The sequence below is a fragment of the Cladophialophora immunda genome (assembly GCF_000835495.1).
Source record: "Cladophialophora immunda strain CBS 83496 unplaced genomic scaffold supercont1.1, whole genome shotgun sequence".
In the NCBI taxonomy this organism is placed as follows: domain Eukaryota; kingdom Fungi; phylum Ascomycota; class Eurotiomycetes; order Chaetothyriales; family Herpotrichiellaceae; genus Cladophialophora; species Cladophialophora immunda.
The window spans coordinates 1,782,682-1,795,967 of record NW_015622541.1 but is presented as its reverse complement, the minus strand read 5'-3'; the positions used below and the strand labels follow the sequence as shown (position 1 = coordinate 1,795,967).

Here is a 13,286-nt window from a genome sequence, read left to right as displayed (position 1 = left end):
AATCGCCTACTCGCGTCGGTACCTCATGCGGAACTTTCTGCATGTACTTGAGCGGCCTGGTTGGAGCAAAGGCAAAAGGAGCTGCAGCCCTGCGGCGGACAGAGCCGCAAAGAACGAGTCTATCGCGTAACGCCCACCATCCCTTTCATTCTTTCAAAGGCCAAAGGGTGCTGGAGCAAGATCTAATCTGGGTGACTTGGGAAGCAAGTGTTATACGAGACTAGAAACGCTCGGCTCAAGCATTTTGGTCTCGAAAGATAAAGGATAAAGACCTGGTAACGGGGGACGGACAAGTCTATTTTGACGAAACCGAGGACCCCATGCCGGCGAAGTGATGAGTGTATTGGCGGGAGATCCAACACAAAGGGTCCAAGGCATAGAGTTCATAGATGGACATCACTAGGGAAATCAATCCGTCAAATCCCGTCTTGGTCACTCGCGAAGGTCGCCTTGCCATTTCTCAAGATTGTTCATCCTCGTAGCAATCGGCTAGAGCGAGACCACGCTTAAGCGAAGATTAGCGGGACAATCTCAGTATAGCCAGACATGCAGAAGACCACGTAACAAGGAGGGGAAACGACCTGACAGAATCCGCGGCCTCCCGCCAGAAAGACGAACAGGCCCGTGAACCATATGCAGCTAACTTTGTAATCGCCGGGGCTTAGTGACACCAATGGGCAAAGGCCACCCGGTATCGACGGAGAGCACGAATAAAGGATACGTGGTATCAGACGTGCTACGTGAAGATGAGCACCTGGCAACGTTTTGGACTGTTGTGGATGAAGCACAGTAGGATGCCACTTGGATGGCGTTGATATCATTTGCTCCACATGCCTAACACGCTCATGCGATTAGATAGTATAATCTAGTGTTCATAATAGATCTGGTCGGTGATGCTGGCTACTTTCGAGATCTTCTCCAATCACCATCACGGGTTCCGGCTTCGTTAGAACGGTGGGTGGCTCCTCTGACTGCGGGTAGAAAGCGTCCATATGCACACGACTGTCAGAAAGAAATTAGCTATCTTTTCCAGACAAGTACCGAGTACTCTGGGCACCACCTACCACACGGGACATGTTCCGCTGTAGCCCAGCAGCCACCTGTCAACACATCTCTGATGGTGTCGATGACCACATGGAAGGACTCGCAGAAATTCATTCTTCACAAACGGTTGTGCGCAGATGGGGCATTCTGGCTCTTCGGGTTCGAGGTAGGGGTTTTTCATGTTGCCATCCTTTGGTTGTCTGCGAGGTGCTCTGTCGATTTCGGCCATTTCTGCGTGCATTCCTTTGATGTTCTGTTGGCTCTGCTCTAAAGACCAGTTCCGAGCATCTCGGCGCAAGTGTCCCTTCTCCAAGTCCAAGCTCTTAACGCGGCGGATTTTGCCAGGGTTTCCATCGTATTTGACGATCGGTATGGTCTGGAGCAGGGAGATGCTGATACCCCTTTCCTGGTGTTTTTCTTGTTGACGCCGACGCCGCCGTAGTCCTGAGCGTTGCAGTTCGGCCTGGAGTTGTATCTCGTCGAGCCTGCGGAGAGGGCTGTGACGTCTCACCCAGATGGCCGCGAAGACGATGAGACCAAGGATCGCTACGATGACGCAGACTGTGATAACGGTCCTGTGTCCGCCTGAATTGGAGGGAGGAGGACGGGGCTGGGGAGCCGTGGCCATGGAGGAGAACCCAAGGAGCAAACTTGAAGAGAACCCACCTGAAAGAGGGAGAAAAGCATGGTAGCGGACGAGCACCCCCTCATACCGCCACAAGTACCTTCTTGTATGCTTTTTCGCTGCATCCTCCTCGTCAGGTCAGATGGGAGAAATGGCTCATGCTCACAGACATGGATAAAGGTCCCTTTTACATAACAGCAACAGTGGAGATGTCCACGCTGGCTCTCTGGCTGACTTTGTGGCTCGGGGTGGTCTTCAGGGTCGTGGGCAGGGACTCAGGGAGCTGCTCGACACGGCGGCACGGGTGAGACTGATGCAGACTGGCATCCTGATCCAGAGTGAACATAAGCTTTCCATTGCCTGTTCCGTCTCGCCGGTAGGAATGAGGTGGAATGAGACTCCACTCAACAGAAAATCTCTCATACCAATGTAAGTGCGACGGCCAATCGCCCGCAGCTGCTTAGACGGAACAGCGCAGTGTGCTGCCAAGATCGGCGCAGGCATTTCTCCCACTGCGCACAGCTCCATCAACAGCAACAAGGCCACCTCATCCCGTCCCCAGCTCCCTCCCTCGCCCTTTGCCCTTCTGACGGAAATCCCTGCGTCCGTACGAGTACTCACGGACCGTGCTTGGTTGCCTGCAGGCGGCGGCAGAAACAATGCATCTACATTCCAATTCGGGCTGCGCTCCAATGCCTGGTCCCTCCAGACTGCCCAGTGCCCACCAACCCCTGCATTCCCTTGGGAGAGCAGAGCAATATCTCCCATCGCGACCTGACTAACCTGGTTACATGACGGATGCCACCGACTTGCATACTGGCCGCTGAGAAAGCTACACCGCAGGGATTTTGCGGCGACTGGTCTGTCCTTGACCTGATAGAGCCAAGCTCCTAAGCCTATCTATCCTTCAGCACATGCTCGACCATGATCGATTCACTGGATCATTTGCCCGCCCGGTCTGGCCGAGCTTTGATGAGTCGGTGATGTGATGTCCCACCATCCATGATCCGGTTGTCCCTTTGCCTTAAAAAACCAGGCGGGCCAGCCCACTTTCTATTTCTCGCGTTCTCAGTCTCCGGCCGTGTTTTTCTCTCTTTTTCTCCCTCTGTTGCTGTCTTGCACAGTCTAAACATCAGTTCTGCTCATCGCAATGGCTACGATTCGCATTGCTGACGACGTTCATCCCAAAAATGAGGTCCAGGGAAAAGAAGGGCGGCCCGCCGATTCGACCTCGATCTACACCCACGATGATGGGATCTACAACATGCGCTCGAGGCGATCTTCCCATGACCTGAGTCTCTACCGCTCAAGGTCGCTGCAACAAGATGAAGACCCCGGGCTGCAAAAAGAAGGCGACTTCAAGGAGAAGCAGGTGCGTCTTGCTCGCCGCGCCTCTCCAGCTACTCAACTGATCCGATCATAGGTCTTCAGTGGCAAGATGCTCCTCTGGCTCGCCTATCAGTCGATTGGAGTCATTTACGGAGACATCGGTACCAGTCCTCTCTACGTCTACTCGTCGACCTTCACCTCTGCGCCGTCAAACGAGGACCTCATTGGCGTCTTGTCTCTAATCCTCTGGTCACTTATCATGATGGTCACCGTCAAATACATTATCATCATTCTGCATGCGGATAACGAGGGCGAGGGGGGGACGTTCAGCACGTACTCCCTCCTCAGTCGCTATATGAACATTACGAATCGCGACCCAAGAGAAGCCTCTCTGATTAGGATAAAGAGGCATGCCTCGGGCGACCTCGAAAGCGCTGGGCGTGTCATGCGCAAGGGCTTCGAAACAAGTCGCTTAGCACGCGGCATCCTGAAGACCATGGGCGTTTTGGCTGTTTCTATGGTCCTCTCCGATGGCGTACTCACGCCCGCCCAGTCCGTTCTCGGCGCTGTTCAAGGGGCTCGGGTGGTCAATCCTAGCATCTCGAAAGGTGCCATTATCGGAATTACTGACGCTATTCTTGTCCTCCTCTTCCTCATTCAACCTTTTGGCATCACCAAGATTACATTCGCCTTTTCTCCTATCGTTATTATCTGGCTTGGTTTCAATGCCGTCTTCGGAATTTACAACCTAGTTAATTATGACGCCTCTGTCTTTCGGGCTTTCAACCCTGGATATGCCTTCGAATTTCTGATCCATCACGGCGAACATGGATGGAGAATGCTGGGTGGTGTTTTGCTGGCCTTCACGGGGGTCGAGGCGCTGTTTGCGGACTTGGGAGCATTTAGCCGCAGAGCGATCCAGCTCAGCTGGCTATGCTATACGTTCCCATGTCTCCTTTTGGCGTATATCGGCCAAGCCGCCTATATAAGCGTCCATCCGGAAGCATACTCGAATCCATTCTTCGAGGCTGCACCTCCAGGCACCATCTATCCCTCCCTCATTATCGCCATTCTGGCGGCAATTGTAGCTTCACAAGCTATTATCACAGCCACGTTCCAGGTGAGCAGATGTATAATAGTGATGCAAGGCGACATTTGGCTAATACACTCAGCTTCTCCACCAAGTCATGAAATTGTCATATTTTCCGCAACTTACGGTGAAACATACCTCAAAGATCTTCCATGGCCAGCTTTACATCCCCCTCGCCAATTGGCTTCTCATGATTGGCACAATCCTTGTGGCCTCAATTTACAACAACACGACCTCGTTAGGAAATGCTTATGGCGTTTGCGTCATGTTCGTCACATTCTTCGACACGTGCATGGTCTCGTTGACAGCCATTTTTGTGTGGCGTTTCAGTCCATATCTCGTTTTTCTCCCTTGGCTTACGATCGCTTGCATGGACGGCACCTTTCTTTCTTCAGCCCTTACGAAAGTGCCGGATGGAGCCTGGTTTACTCTTACGCTAGCATTTGTTTTGGGCATGGTGTTTATGCTCTGGCGCTTCGGAAAGGAGCAGCAGTGGTTTGCTGAGGCTGGCGATCGGTTCCCGACCTCTCATTTCATAAAGAAAGGGCCTGATGGTCTACATCTAACCGAAAGATTCCATGGTACGGCCCTGAGCACCATCAACGGATTTGGCATCTTCTTCGACAAGGGTGGTGAGACGACTCCAATCGTCTTCAGCCAATTTGCTATCAAACTCACCGCGATGCCTGAGGTGTCGGTATTTTTCCACCTCCGCCCGTTGGAGACGCCTTCCGTGCCACCATCTGAGCGGCACACTGTCTCGAGACTGGCTATCCCGCACTGCTACCGTTTGGTGGTGAGATATGGCTATAACGACGAAGTTATCACGCCCGACCTTGCCTTTGTCATCTATGAGCAGATCCGAGCATACATACTTTCCGAACACAAATCAAAACCGCAAAGCAACGACAATTCTGTGCTCGTGGGTGACGAATGCGCTATTGAAGATGTCACCACAACAGGCAGCGAGAACAGCACGGGCACGGGCGCCGAAACCGACGACAAATTCCAATTCCCACAAAAGGCCCACCTAGGCCACCAGAACCCCGACCTGGAAAAGCGGACGGAAGCCCTTGCGCGTCTGGACCGCGCATTCGGGTACAAGGTAATGTACATTATGGGCAAGGAGCAGTTGACCATCAAACACGGCACGAATTACGCCAGAAGGACAATCTTGGCGCTGTTTCTGTGGATGAAGGACAACACAAGGACCAAGATGTCCAATCTCGCCGTGCCGACGGAGAAGCTTATTGAAGTGGGCTTTTTGAAGGAGATGTAGAGGCGAGTATTCGGCGAAATGAAAAGAAGAGGAAGGAGAAAAGGAGTTTTTGGAGCGCTCACTCCGGAAACGGGGACGATCTGGCCCCCGACCCAATCTTCGCATTCATATCAACGAGGACAAATCCAAGAGGAAAGGCGAAGAGGATACTAAGGGGAATGGGAACAAATAAAAGTTTGAGATACATGGATTTGTTGGATTGGGATGCGACGAGAGACGACAACCGTTTAGGCTTCACGAATCTCCTTCGTTTTACTTGGGTCATTGTTGATCTTCTGGTCTTTCCGACCCACGAGATGGACATAGACCCAGCCAGAGCCGGCAGATGGGAACGGGTCGGACAGCACTCACGACTGACGAACGAGAGACACTTTTGGGCGCCGCAGGACAGCTGCGGCGATGAAAAAAATCCCAGCCAAATGAATCCAGCGCCTCCAGATATTGCGCAGTCAGGAGACGAGCGGGCAGGAACTCGGCGATTTGCTAATGTATGTATGTATGTACGTCTTCATGACACGCCGGCATCTCGAACAATGGGGCATATCGATGCACGGTTCCACGTCGAATCATATCATACCATATAATAGAGATGTCATTTGTTCAAGAAATGCTAGGTACATGATCACGCCGCAATGCTGCGACGATATAACAAGCAGCTTCAAAATCCATGTACTCCGGAGTAGCATCGTGCAATCAATCCCCCAGGGCGAAAAAAGGACAGGGACGTCAGGACGGAGCAGCATTGCCGGCGGGAAAAAGTACCGGATTTCAGGGGCTGTTCAGCCTCGCATTCTGGGAGCTCGTGACCGTGGCCTTTCCTTTCGCTGTTCGCGCGCGCTCCCCCTGTTCGTCCGTGTCCCTCTCCAATGGCCCGCCAAATCCCACTGCCATCCCAAGCCTCGACGAACGCCATTCACCTGTACACGGCAACTCTCGAGACAAGGGCGTCTTGCGTGAGGAAAGGAACCCAGGCGATGCATTCGCTTGAGTCTGTGACCTCATGGTTAATGCTTCGCCTTTTCCCAATGGACACACATTATAAGGAAACGTTTGCCTTTGGCATGACACTTGGATCAGGACACCAAAAGAGCAAGAGCTTGGAGCATACGAGGGGCGTGGCGTCCTCTTCACTCCGAGAACCGTCCCGTCTGCAATCCATGCTCGACCTCTGCAAAGAAGATCCCCCTCAAGCAGAAAACGGATGTTTGAGTCTTGAGTCGTGTTTTCGAGGCGGGTCCGTCCCTAGATCCGTAGGATTCGGCGTCGAAATCATCACTTAAAGTGTGGTTGGCCGGTTGACATCGTTGTCCTCTCAGCCTGAAGCCTGTCACACGACAATTGGCAGCCTTTCGCTAGATGCGCGCTCTTATCTCCGGTCAGACCTCTTCCGAGGCGAATAATTCGAGATTGTCGATAGGTAACGTCAATGAGATGGCCTGGGCCTCGGCAAGAATGAAATCTGCATCATGCCGTGGTGAGTCCTGATTAGAGGCCAGAAGTTGGTCCATGCCTGGTCGGTTCCAGACCGATGGATAGGCACGTGCATCATGCGGCGTTTCCGGTGTCGCATATCCACTAGCCCCGGCGTTGATGTCTGAACGATCGCGTGATGGTCTGCGGTCCAGTGATTCTGTCGGTATCAAATTCGACCTTGTGCAGGGGCACAAACATTCGGCGCTCGCGACGATTTGATCAACATCAAATTGCACAGTGTGAGAGAGCTGTTTAATAACCATCTTTGGACCAGTTAGCTTCATGGGATTTGTTAGATAAATATCAAGGCCAATTACCTTGATGATCCACAAACACCTGACTGCACCGTTGTCGTAACAACGCATCGTTGCCAGAAGCTTGATGCCCAATTCTCCCTTCTTCCATGCTTCACTAGGTCGGGATGTGCCGTTGTGCGTCGCTATCAGGAACAGGAGGCACATGACCGCCAGGAAAAGTGTGTAGATGACACTCCAGGAAGCGGGAGCAAGCAAACCGCGTTGATGCATCACCTCAGCGCGACTAATTGTTGTAGCTGCGATTTTGATACAAGCTAGTGCGTGCTGTGATTGAGTCCTCGTAATGGGTGCACCGTCGGCCATCTGTATGAGGTAATGCAAGAATGGTTGGTATAAGACGAATTGGCCAAAATAGAATGCCATTTCCAGTTCGAATTTCATGCTGTGGCGTAGTCAGTGAAGTTTCGGGGATCAAGGAAGTCTGAGGTAGGGAAATAAAACGTACATTGCTGACACTTCAAGCTTGTCGGGAATCACAGGCAAGCAAGACAAAGCTCTGGCCCATTTGCGGAATGAATCCTCAGCTCCTCTCATGTTGACGGAGTCAACATTGTCAAAGACTAGGTCTTTTGTGCGCTTGCCCTTCTGGGTGCCGTGGCTAAATATGCTTCGAAGTCCTGTTGCGGTGAGGCTCAACAATTCCAAGTGCTTGGCTGATGCCAGAAGTTTCGCGTGAGTCGCCGAAACAGCCTCACGAGCACTGGCCGACCTTTTGCCAAAGTCCGTTTTCAATGAGGCCATAACACCCGGGTCGATGGAATTGGGATTGATGCGAGTTGGCAAATCCAGAACTATGCTGACTAAAGTGTCGAACTGTAGCACGGCAAGCATGATTCGGAGCCTGGCGTCTTGTTGTACTTCAGATATCGAGATATCTTTCCCGATGTCTTTATGCAAGCCAAGCCTCAAAGCCGACGTACAAGCAATGCCAAGATATGTGTATGCGGAAGTCAGACGAGATGTTGTGACCAGAAAGTAGATGAGACATAGTATTGTCTGCATGGATATGAGATCAGCACACTGAGCAACGTCGAGTTCCCTCCGAGCCAGAAGGAAATGCCTCGTGCTTGGATCATAAGGTCAGCCACCGACACGATTCGAGGGACGGGGGCAAACGTACGCTTCGTTGACAATGTCTTCGCACCCATGCTTTTTGCGGGATCGCACATCAAACAATAGTGCAATTGCAAGAATTCCATGGAACAGTGGCATGAAGTTATGGCTTGATGCCCCAAATTGAAGCGCAGATTCGCTGTACAGGCGATTGACCATGTCTCGAAAATCGGCCTCGTGGACGAACTGAATCAATGGATTACATCTGGTGAAGACAACGTCCAGAAGACTGAGCGTGATAGATAGACTCGGAAGACTCTGGAACTGCGAGGAGTACTGCGCGCCTGCTTCAGCATCCGCGACCGGTGCGTTGAACAAGGCTGTAGTGATATTCTGAGTCTCAGTCGTCAAGGCTGCACTGTCAGGCATTCTCCGGAACAGCTCTAGAGTCTTGAAGACGAAAGAATATCCGGAGTAAGATCCATAGAAGGTGGTTTGGGTGGGTGAAAGAGGCACGAACCGACCAGCTCTACCCATCATGCTGGCTAAGCGGGCTGAGGTGGCATTGTCGTCGCCGCCACTGGAGTCTCCGTCGTCCGAGGCCTCTGGGTACGAGTTATCTAGCGTGTTGAGCACCGAGTCGATATCGGTATTGGCGAGAATCTGATTCTGAGCCTTGAGCCGCACCAGCGACATTCGTGCTGCCCGTAGACATGCCTCCAGCTTCCGAATCCTCTGGGTGGGCGTCTCCCGAGGTCGAGTCCCAGGGTCGTAGGAACAGACTGGTGCCGTCAGCGCAGTGATCTCCTCCAAGCTGCGATAGAAGTGGCCGCCACTCACCATCGTCAGAAACACTGCAGGGGCCACAAGGCAGTGATCCGTCGCACTTGATCTTCCTCAGGCGGCATTCGTCGCAGGCACGAGGTGCTCTTCTATGGTAGCCCTTGCGAAAAGGCCGGGCGGGCTTTCCACTGCTCTGTTCTGAATCTCCAGCCATGAGGTTCAGAAAGTGGCATTTTGCCAACTCGGTGACGGCTGGAGAGATAGGAAAAAGAGAGTTCCGATCATGCGGACGGCAGGTGGGAGTCGCCACGAGGGTGGGTTTTGGACTGCAGCGAACTTTAAGCGATTGGCATGCCTATTAGTCAGGTGGTGTTCAGTTCTAGGTTGCTGTGGGTGTTGTCGGGGCCATGATCCAGCGTGCCAGGTGATGAGGAGGTTCGAGTCCAATTGAATCAAGGGTCTTGTAGGTTTTCAGCTCGCGGGATGGGCGAGACGGTGCCCAATCAGGGCCAAGCCGCCAGCCTTGTCGCTGCAATCTCACTCACCATGCCGCTTTTAACCAGCTCGCCGACTATCAAATTGCGGGGTGAGCATCCGAACTGCAGAACCTTGCTCCCTAGTATTTCCCTCTACGCTACGGCCTGGTACTTCCACTCGGCGCCCGCAGTATGGCACAGTCGACAGACAACAAGTTTGCCATACACGAAGCCGCCCGAGAAGGCAAGACACAAGTGGTCGAGTCTCTCCTCAATGCAAACCCCAAACTGGCGGCCCTCGGCGACCAAGACAACCGTCTTCCTCTACACTGGGCCATTGCCTTCGCTCATCTCGACATTGTCAAACTCCTCACAGCCACGCGCTCCTTTGACCCGGACGCTGAAGATGGATCGGGCTGGACACCTCTTGCCATCGCTGCCTCTCTTAAAGACAATTCCGGGCTGCCCATCATCGAGCTCCTTCTCTCCAAAGACGCCGACCCCAAGATTGCCACGAACACAGGCGTTACGCCGTTACATCTGGCCGTGTCAAAGAATAACCTGGACGTGTGCAAAACCCTTTTGAAACATGGGGCGAGTGCAAGGGTCAAGGATAAGCGAGGCCAATTACCCCTCCACCGCGCCGCCGCCGTGGGATCCGTCCCTGTCGTGAAACTGCTGCTCGAGAACAAGTCTCCCATCAACGCCACGGACATGGACGGACACACGCCTCTACATCATGCGATAAGCGAAGGACATGGAGACGTGGCTGTCGAGCTATTAAAAGCTGGGGCGGAGACGGATAAAAAGGATCATGAGGGCAGATTGGCGATTGACTGTGCGCCGGATGGCAAGGTCAGGTCGCATATCTTGAAAGCGGCAGAGAGGGAAGGGATTGAATTTGCCTGAACCACACCAGCCCCAGCATGGAAGAAAAACAGATCTCCACAACAAACGATGCGGGAAAAGGATGCATTTGAGATGGTCAAATAAAATTCTTTCAGAATTGGCCTCATTTCATCGTATCCGCCAACTGTCGATACATCTGCTTCACATCAACAATATCGGCCTTCAGCTCTTCTACCTGCTCGCTCTTCTCCCCCAACAATTCTAGCGTGGTCTGGTGTCTTGTACTGAGACTGGCATGCTCCTTCTCGAGCGCCTCCAACCGTTCCTCGATCTTCCGCTTCGCCTCGACCTCGCGCATCAGGCTGACGACTTCCTGCCTTGCTTCGTCACGCTGGGCAGTGAGGCGGGCGAGCTCGTCTTTGGAAGCAGCTTTTTCACTTTCGAGGCGACGAACATTGGCCGACATTCGCTCGACCAATTGCACAGAAGGGCCAGCACCAATGGTGGAGGTGGAGACTAGATCGTTCAAGCCTCCACGCTGGGAGTGGTGGCTTGTGGTCATAGGCGTGGGTGGAACATTGGCAAAATACTCATCTGGATCCATGGACGTCACCACAGACGGTGTTTCTGCAATGGAGCCGTTTGCCAGACCACGGAAGGACGTGGTGGAGTGTTGACGAGGCGGGGTATTCGAGTCGTATGTGTTGGGCATAATAGAGGGCCGTCGACTGCTGCCCCGTTCATACTGCGTTGGGCTCATGAGATGATTGATGTCGAATCCCAGGCCCGAGTTTTTGCGGATCGACGTCGCTGGAGAATCTGTGCGTTGGATATGCAAAGCGGCAGTCCATTTTGATTTTTCCTCGTCGATCCTCCGTTGCAGCTCCCTCTCCGAATTCCCCTTCTGCTCCTCAAGGTCCCTCAAAGCATTTGCCAGGTCCGTCTCAAGCTGACTCACTTTTCGCTGTAGCCGCCTTGTTTCCTCATTCGTATCTGCCAATGACTTATCCATGTCCGCATAGTTACTTTGAGTGTTAGCCAGCTCCCTTTCCGCGTTCTTCAACTTCAGCGTGGCATCTCGCAACTTCTTCCGCAGCTCTGCCTCTCTTCCCACGACCTCATCACGCTCTTTTTCCAGGTTCGTGATCCGGCCAAGAAGCGAACTCTCGATTCCTTGCCAATTCTGACTCGCGGTGGTATATTGAGTCTGTAATATCTCGATCTGTCGAAGGAGTTTGGCTTGTGTGTGACCGTGATCTGTTGAGGAAGCTTCCTCAGCTCGGACACGGAAAGACTCGAGCTTGCTTTCCAGGGCGGCTTGCTCATTCAACATTTCGCTCTCCATATTGCGCGCATGCTCCTTCTGCTTTTCGAGTTCACTTCGTACGTCCTGGATCTCCTTCCGCAGTTTCTGCTCAGATAGTTCACGCTCGACTTTCGCAACGGTTAAATCATCTTGAAGCTCGACAATTTTCCGCCTTTCCTTCTCCAATTGCTCGGATTGCACTTTGCTCTCTGCGGCTTCAGCCCGCGAATTGGCTTTGGAAAGTTGCGATTTCATTTCCGCTAGGGTAGCATTTAATGCATCTCGCTCCTTTCGCATTGCTTCAACGTCCTTTGCCGCCACGGCATTTGCGGCGATAATTTGCTCCGCACGCTTGCTTGCAGCTTCAGCTTTCCTAGCACGGTCCTCCATGGCTCTCAGAGCACGTTCAGCCCGGTCTGCGCGTAGTCTTGCAGCTTCCTGTTCTTTGGCAGTGGTCAATGCTTGAGCTCGAACTTTCTTCAACGTGCTTCGCAGATCCATTTCGGTCTTTGACCATCTGGTGCCTTCTTCTATCAGGACAGCTATTTCCTCATCCTTTTGAGAAATTTTCTGCTCCAAGCTTCCTGCTTCCGCAGAAGCAGCTGCTTGCTTAGCAGTGTCGGCAGCCTTTTGAGCCGATTCGGCGACTTCTTGGCCCAGTCTTTCAAGGTTTCTTCGGAGCGCATCGATGCGTTCGAGATAGGTATTCATTTCTTCTTGCATTTCCATTGTCTCGTCCTTATCAGGCTTCGATCCATCGCTTTCGCTGGTTCTCTGCGCATCTTCAGACATCCTGCTCGACACGGTCTGACCGTCTCTCAGGAGCTCTGCTGAAGGCCGTGCTGAGTCCAGATCTGGCTGTTCCACGACTATTGCTGCCATTCTATGTCGTTCTGTCTCAACCATCGCCGTGGTCACTGGTGGTGATTTGTCACTCCCCACATTCTGCTTCGCACTCTCGCCCACGTCACCGGAAATCCGTAGCTCAATATCTGTCTCCTCGCAATTCGAAAGGGACGGATCCTCCACTTTGGCGATTTCTGAAAGGAGAGTCGAGGCATCTCCTCCTCGTGAAGCTGGCCTCGAAGATTGTTCCTGGGAAGGGACTGGACTTTCGGTACGACTAGCATTTTTCTTTGCCATCGCCCGTGCGAGGCGTTCCTGGAGCCGATCATTGGAGGCAGAGGCAGTGCTGCTGCTTCTAGACAAGTCGGAAGAGGCTACAAATACATTAGTCATTCGAAGGGGGATTCGGTGAGGATTTCTTACGTTTCTTGTTGTGGGCAGGAGTGTGCGTCCGTTTTGGACGATCGCCCTCTTCAGCGAGGATGTCATCCAGTCTCGATTCGACAGAGGCGACAGCCTGCTGTAAGAAATTCCATCTCGAACCCGATCTGGAGGTCATGTTCCACAGCCGAGCACCTGGTGGACGACTGCAGTGGCTAGAACGACTATAATGCAGAGTCTAAGAGCACGTATAGTATCGCCGAAGAGCAAGGAGATAACATGGCCGCGGAACAGGAAATGTGGCCCAGTAACACCACTGTCGAATGTTGAACAAAGTTGACGCGTCCACGGTGTGGACAACGTTCTCGGACTGCGAGCCACGAACGGGGAAAGAAATAGGCGAACGCAGTCCCGCAGCGCGGCATGTCATGCCCC

General features: G+C 52.8%; 5 protein-coding genes across 6 annotated transcripts; 2 read left to right on the top strand and 3 right to left on the bottom strand.

The window, feature by feature from the left end:
* Window positions 1-807: 807 nt before the first annotated feature.
* PV07_00512 (uncharacterized protein) lies at window positions 808-1,672 on the bottom strand (the record flags this gene model as incomplete). Its single annotated transcript, XM_016386972.1, has 2 exons — window positions 808-1,002; window positions 1,065-1,672. 2 exons carry the CDS (start codon window positions 1,670-1,672, stop codon window positions 873-875), a joined length of 738 nt encoding a protein of 245 aa, XP_016253900.1. The 3' UTR covers window positions 808-872.
* A 556-nt stretch (window positions 1,673-2,228) lies between these two features.
* PV07_00511 (potassium uptake protein) lies at window positions 2,229-5,926 on the top strand. The gene is made up of 3 exons (XM_016386971.1): window positions 2,229-3,041; window positions 3,093-4,118; window positions 4,171-5,926. The coding sequence occupies exons 1-3, from the start codon at window positions 2,820-2,822 to the stop codon at window positions 5,365-5,367; spliced, it is 2,445 nt and encodes an 814-aa protein (XP_016253899.1). The 5' UTR covers window positions 2,229-2,819; the 3' UTR covers window positions 5,368-5,926.
* PV07_00510 lies at window positions 5,836-9,430 on the bottom strand. 2 transcript variants are annotated; one of them, XM_016386969.1, is made up of 5 exons: window positions 9,051-9,430; window positions 8,278-8,992; window positions 7,603-8,223; window positions 7,158-7,539; window positions 5,836-7,103 (listed from the first exon to the last, which is right to left on the bottom strand). In XM_016386969.1, the coding sequence occupies exons 1-5, from the start codon at window positions 9,205-9,207 to the stop codon at window positions 6,744-6,746; spliced, it is 2,235 nt and encodes a 744-aa protein (XP_016253897.1). In that variant the 5' UTR covers window positions 9,208-9,430; the 3' UTR covers window positions 5,836-6,743. The 2 variants fall into 2 exon arrangements, with proteins under 2 accessions (XP_016253897.1, XP_016253898.1); XM_016386970.1 differs by having other exon boundaries at window positions 8,278-9,430.
* A 153-nt stretch (window positions 9,431-9,583) lies between these two features.
* Window positions 9,584-11,229, top strand: PV07_00509 (uncharacterized protein). Its single transcript, XM_016386968.1, has one exon. It carries the CDS (start codon window positions 9,662-9,664, stop codon window positions 10,376-10,378), a length of 717 nt encoding a protein of 238 aa, XP_016253896.1. The 5' UTR covers window positions 9,584-9,661; the 3' UTR covers window positions 10,379-11,229.
* Window positions 10,448-13,195, bottom strand: PV07_00508 (uncharacterized protein). Its single transcript, XM_016386967.1, has 2 exons — window positions 12,894-13,195; window positions 10,448-12,844 (listed from the first exon to the last, which is right to left on the bottom strand). The coding sequence occupies exons 1-2, from the start codon at window positions 13,027-13,029 to the stop codon at window positions 10,482-10,484; spliced, it is 2,499 nt and encodes an 832-aa protein (XP_016253895.1). The 5' UTR covers window positions 13,030-13,195; the 3' UTR covers window positions 10,448-10,481.
* Window positions 13,196-13,286: the final 91 nt, after the last annotated feature.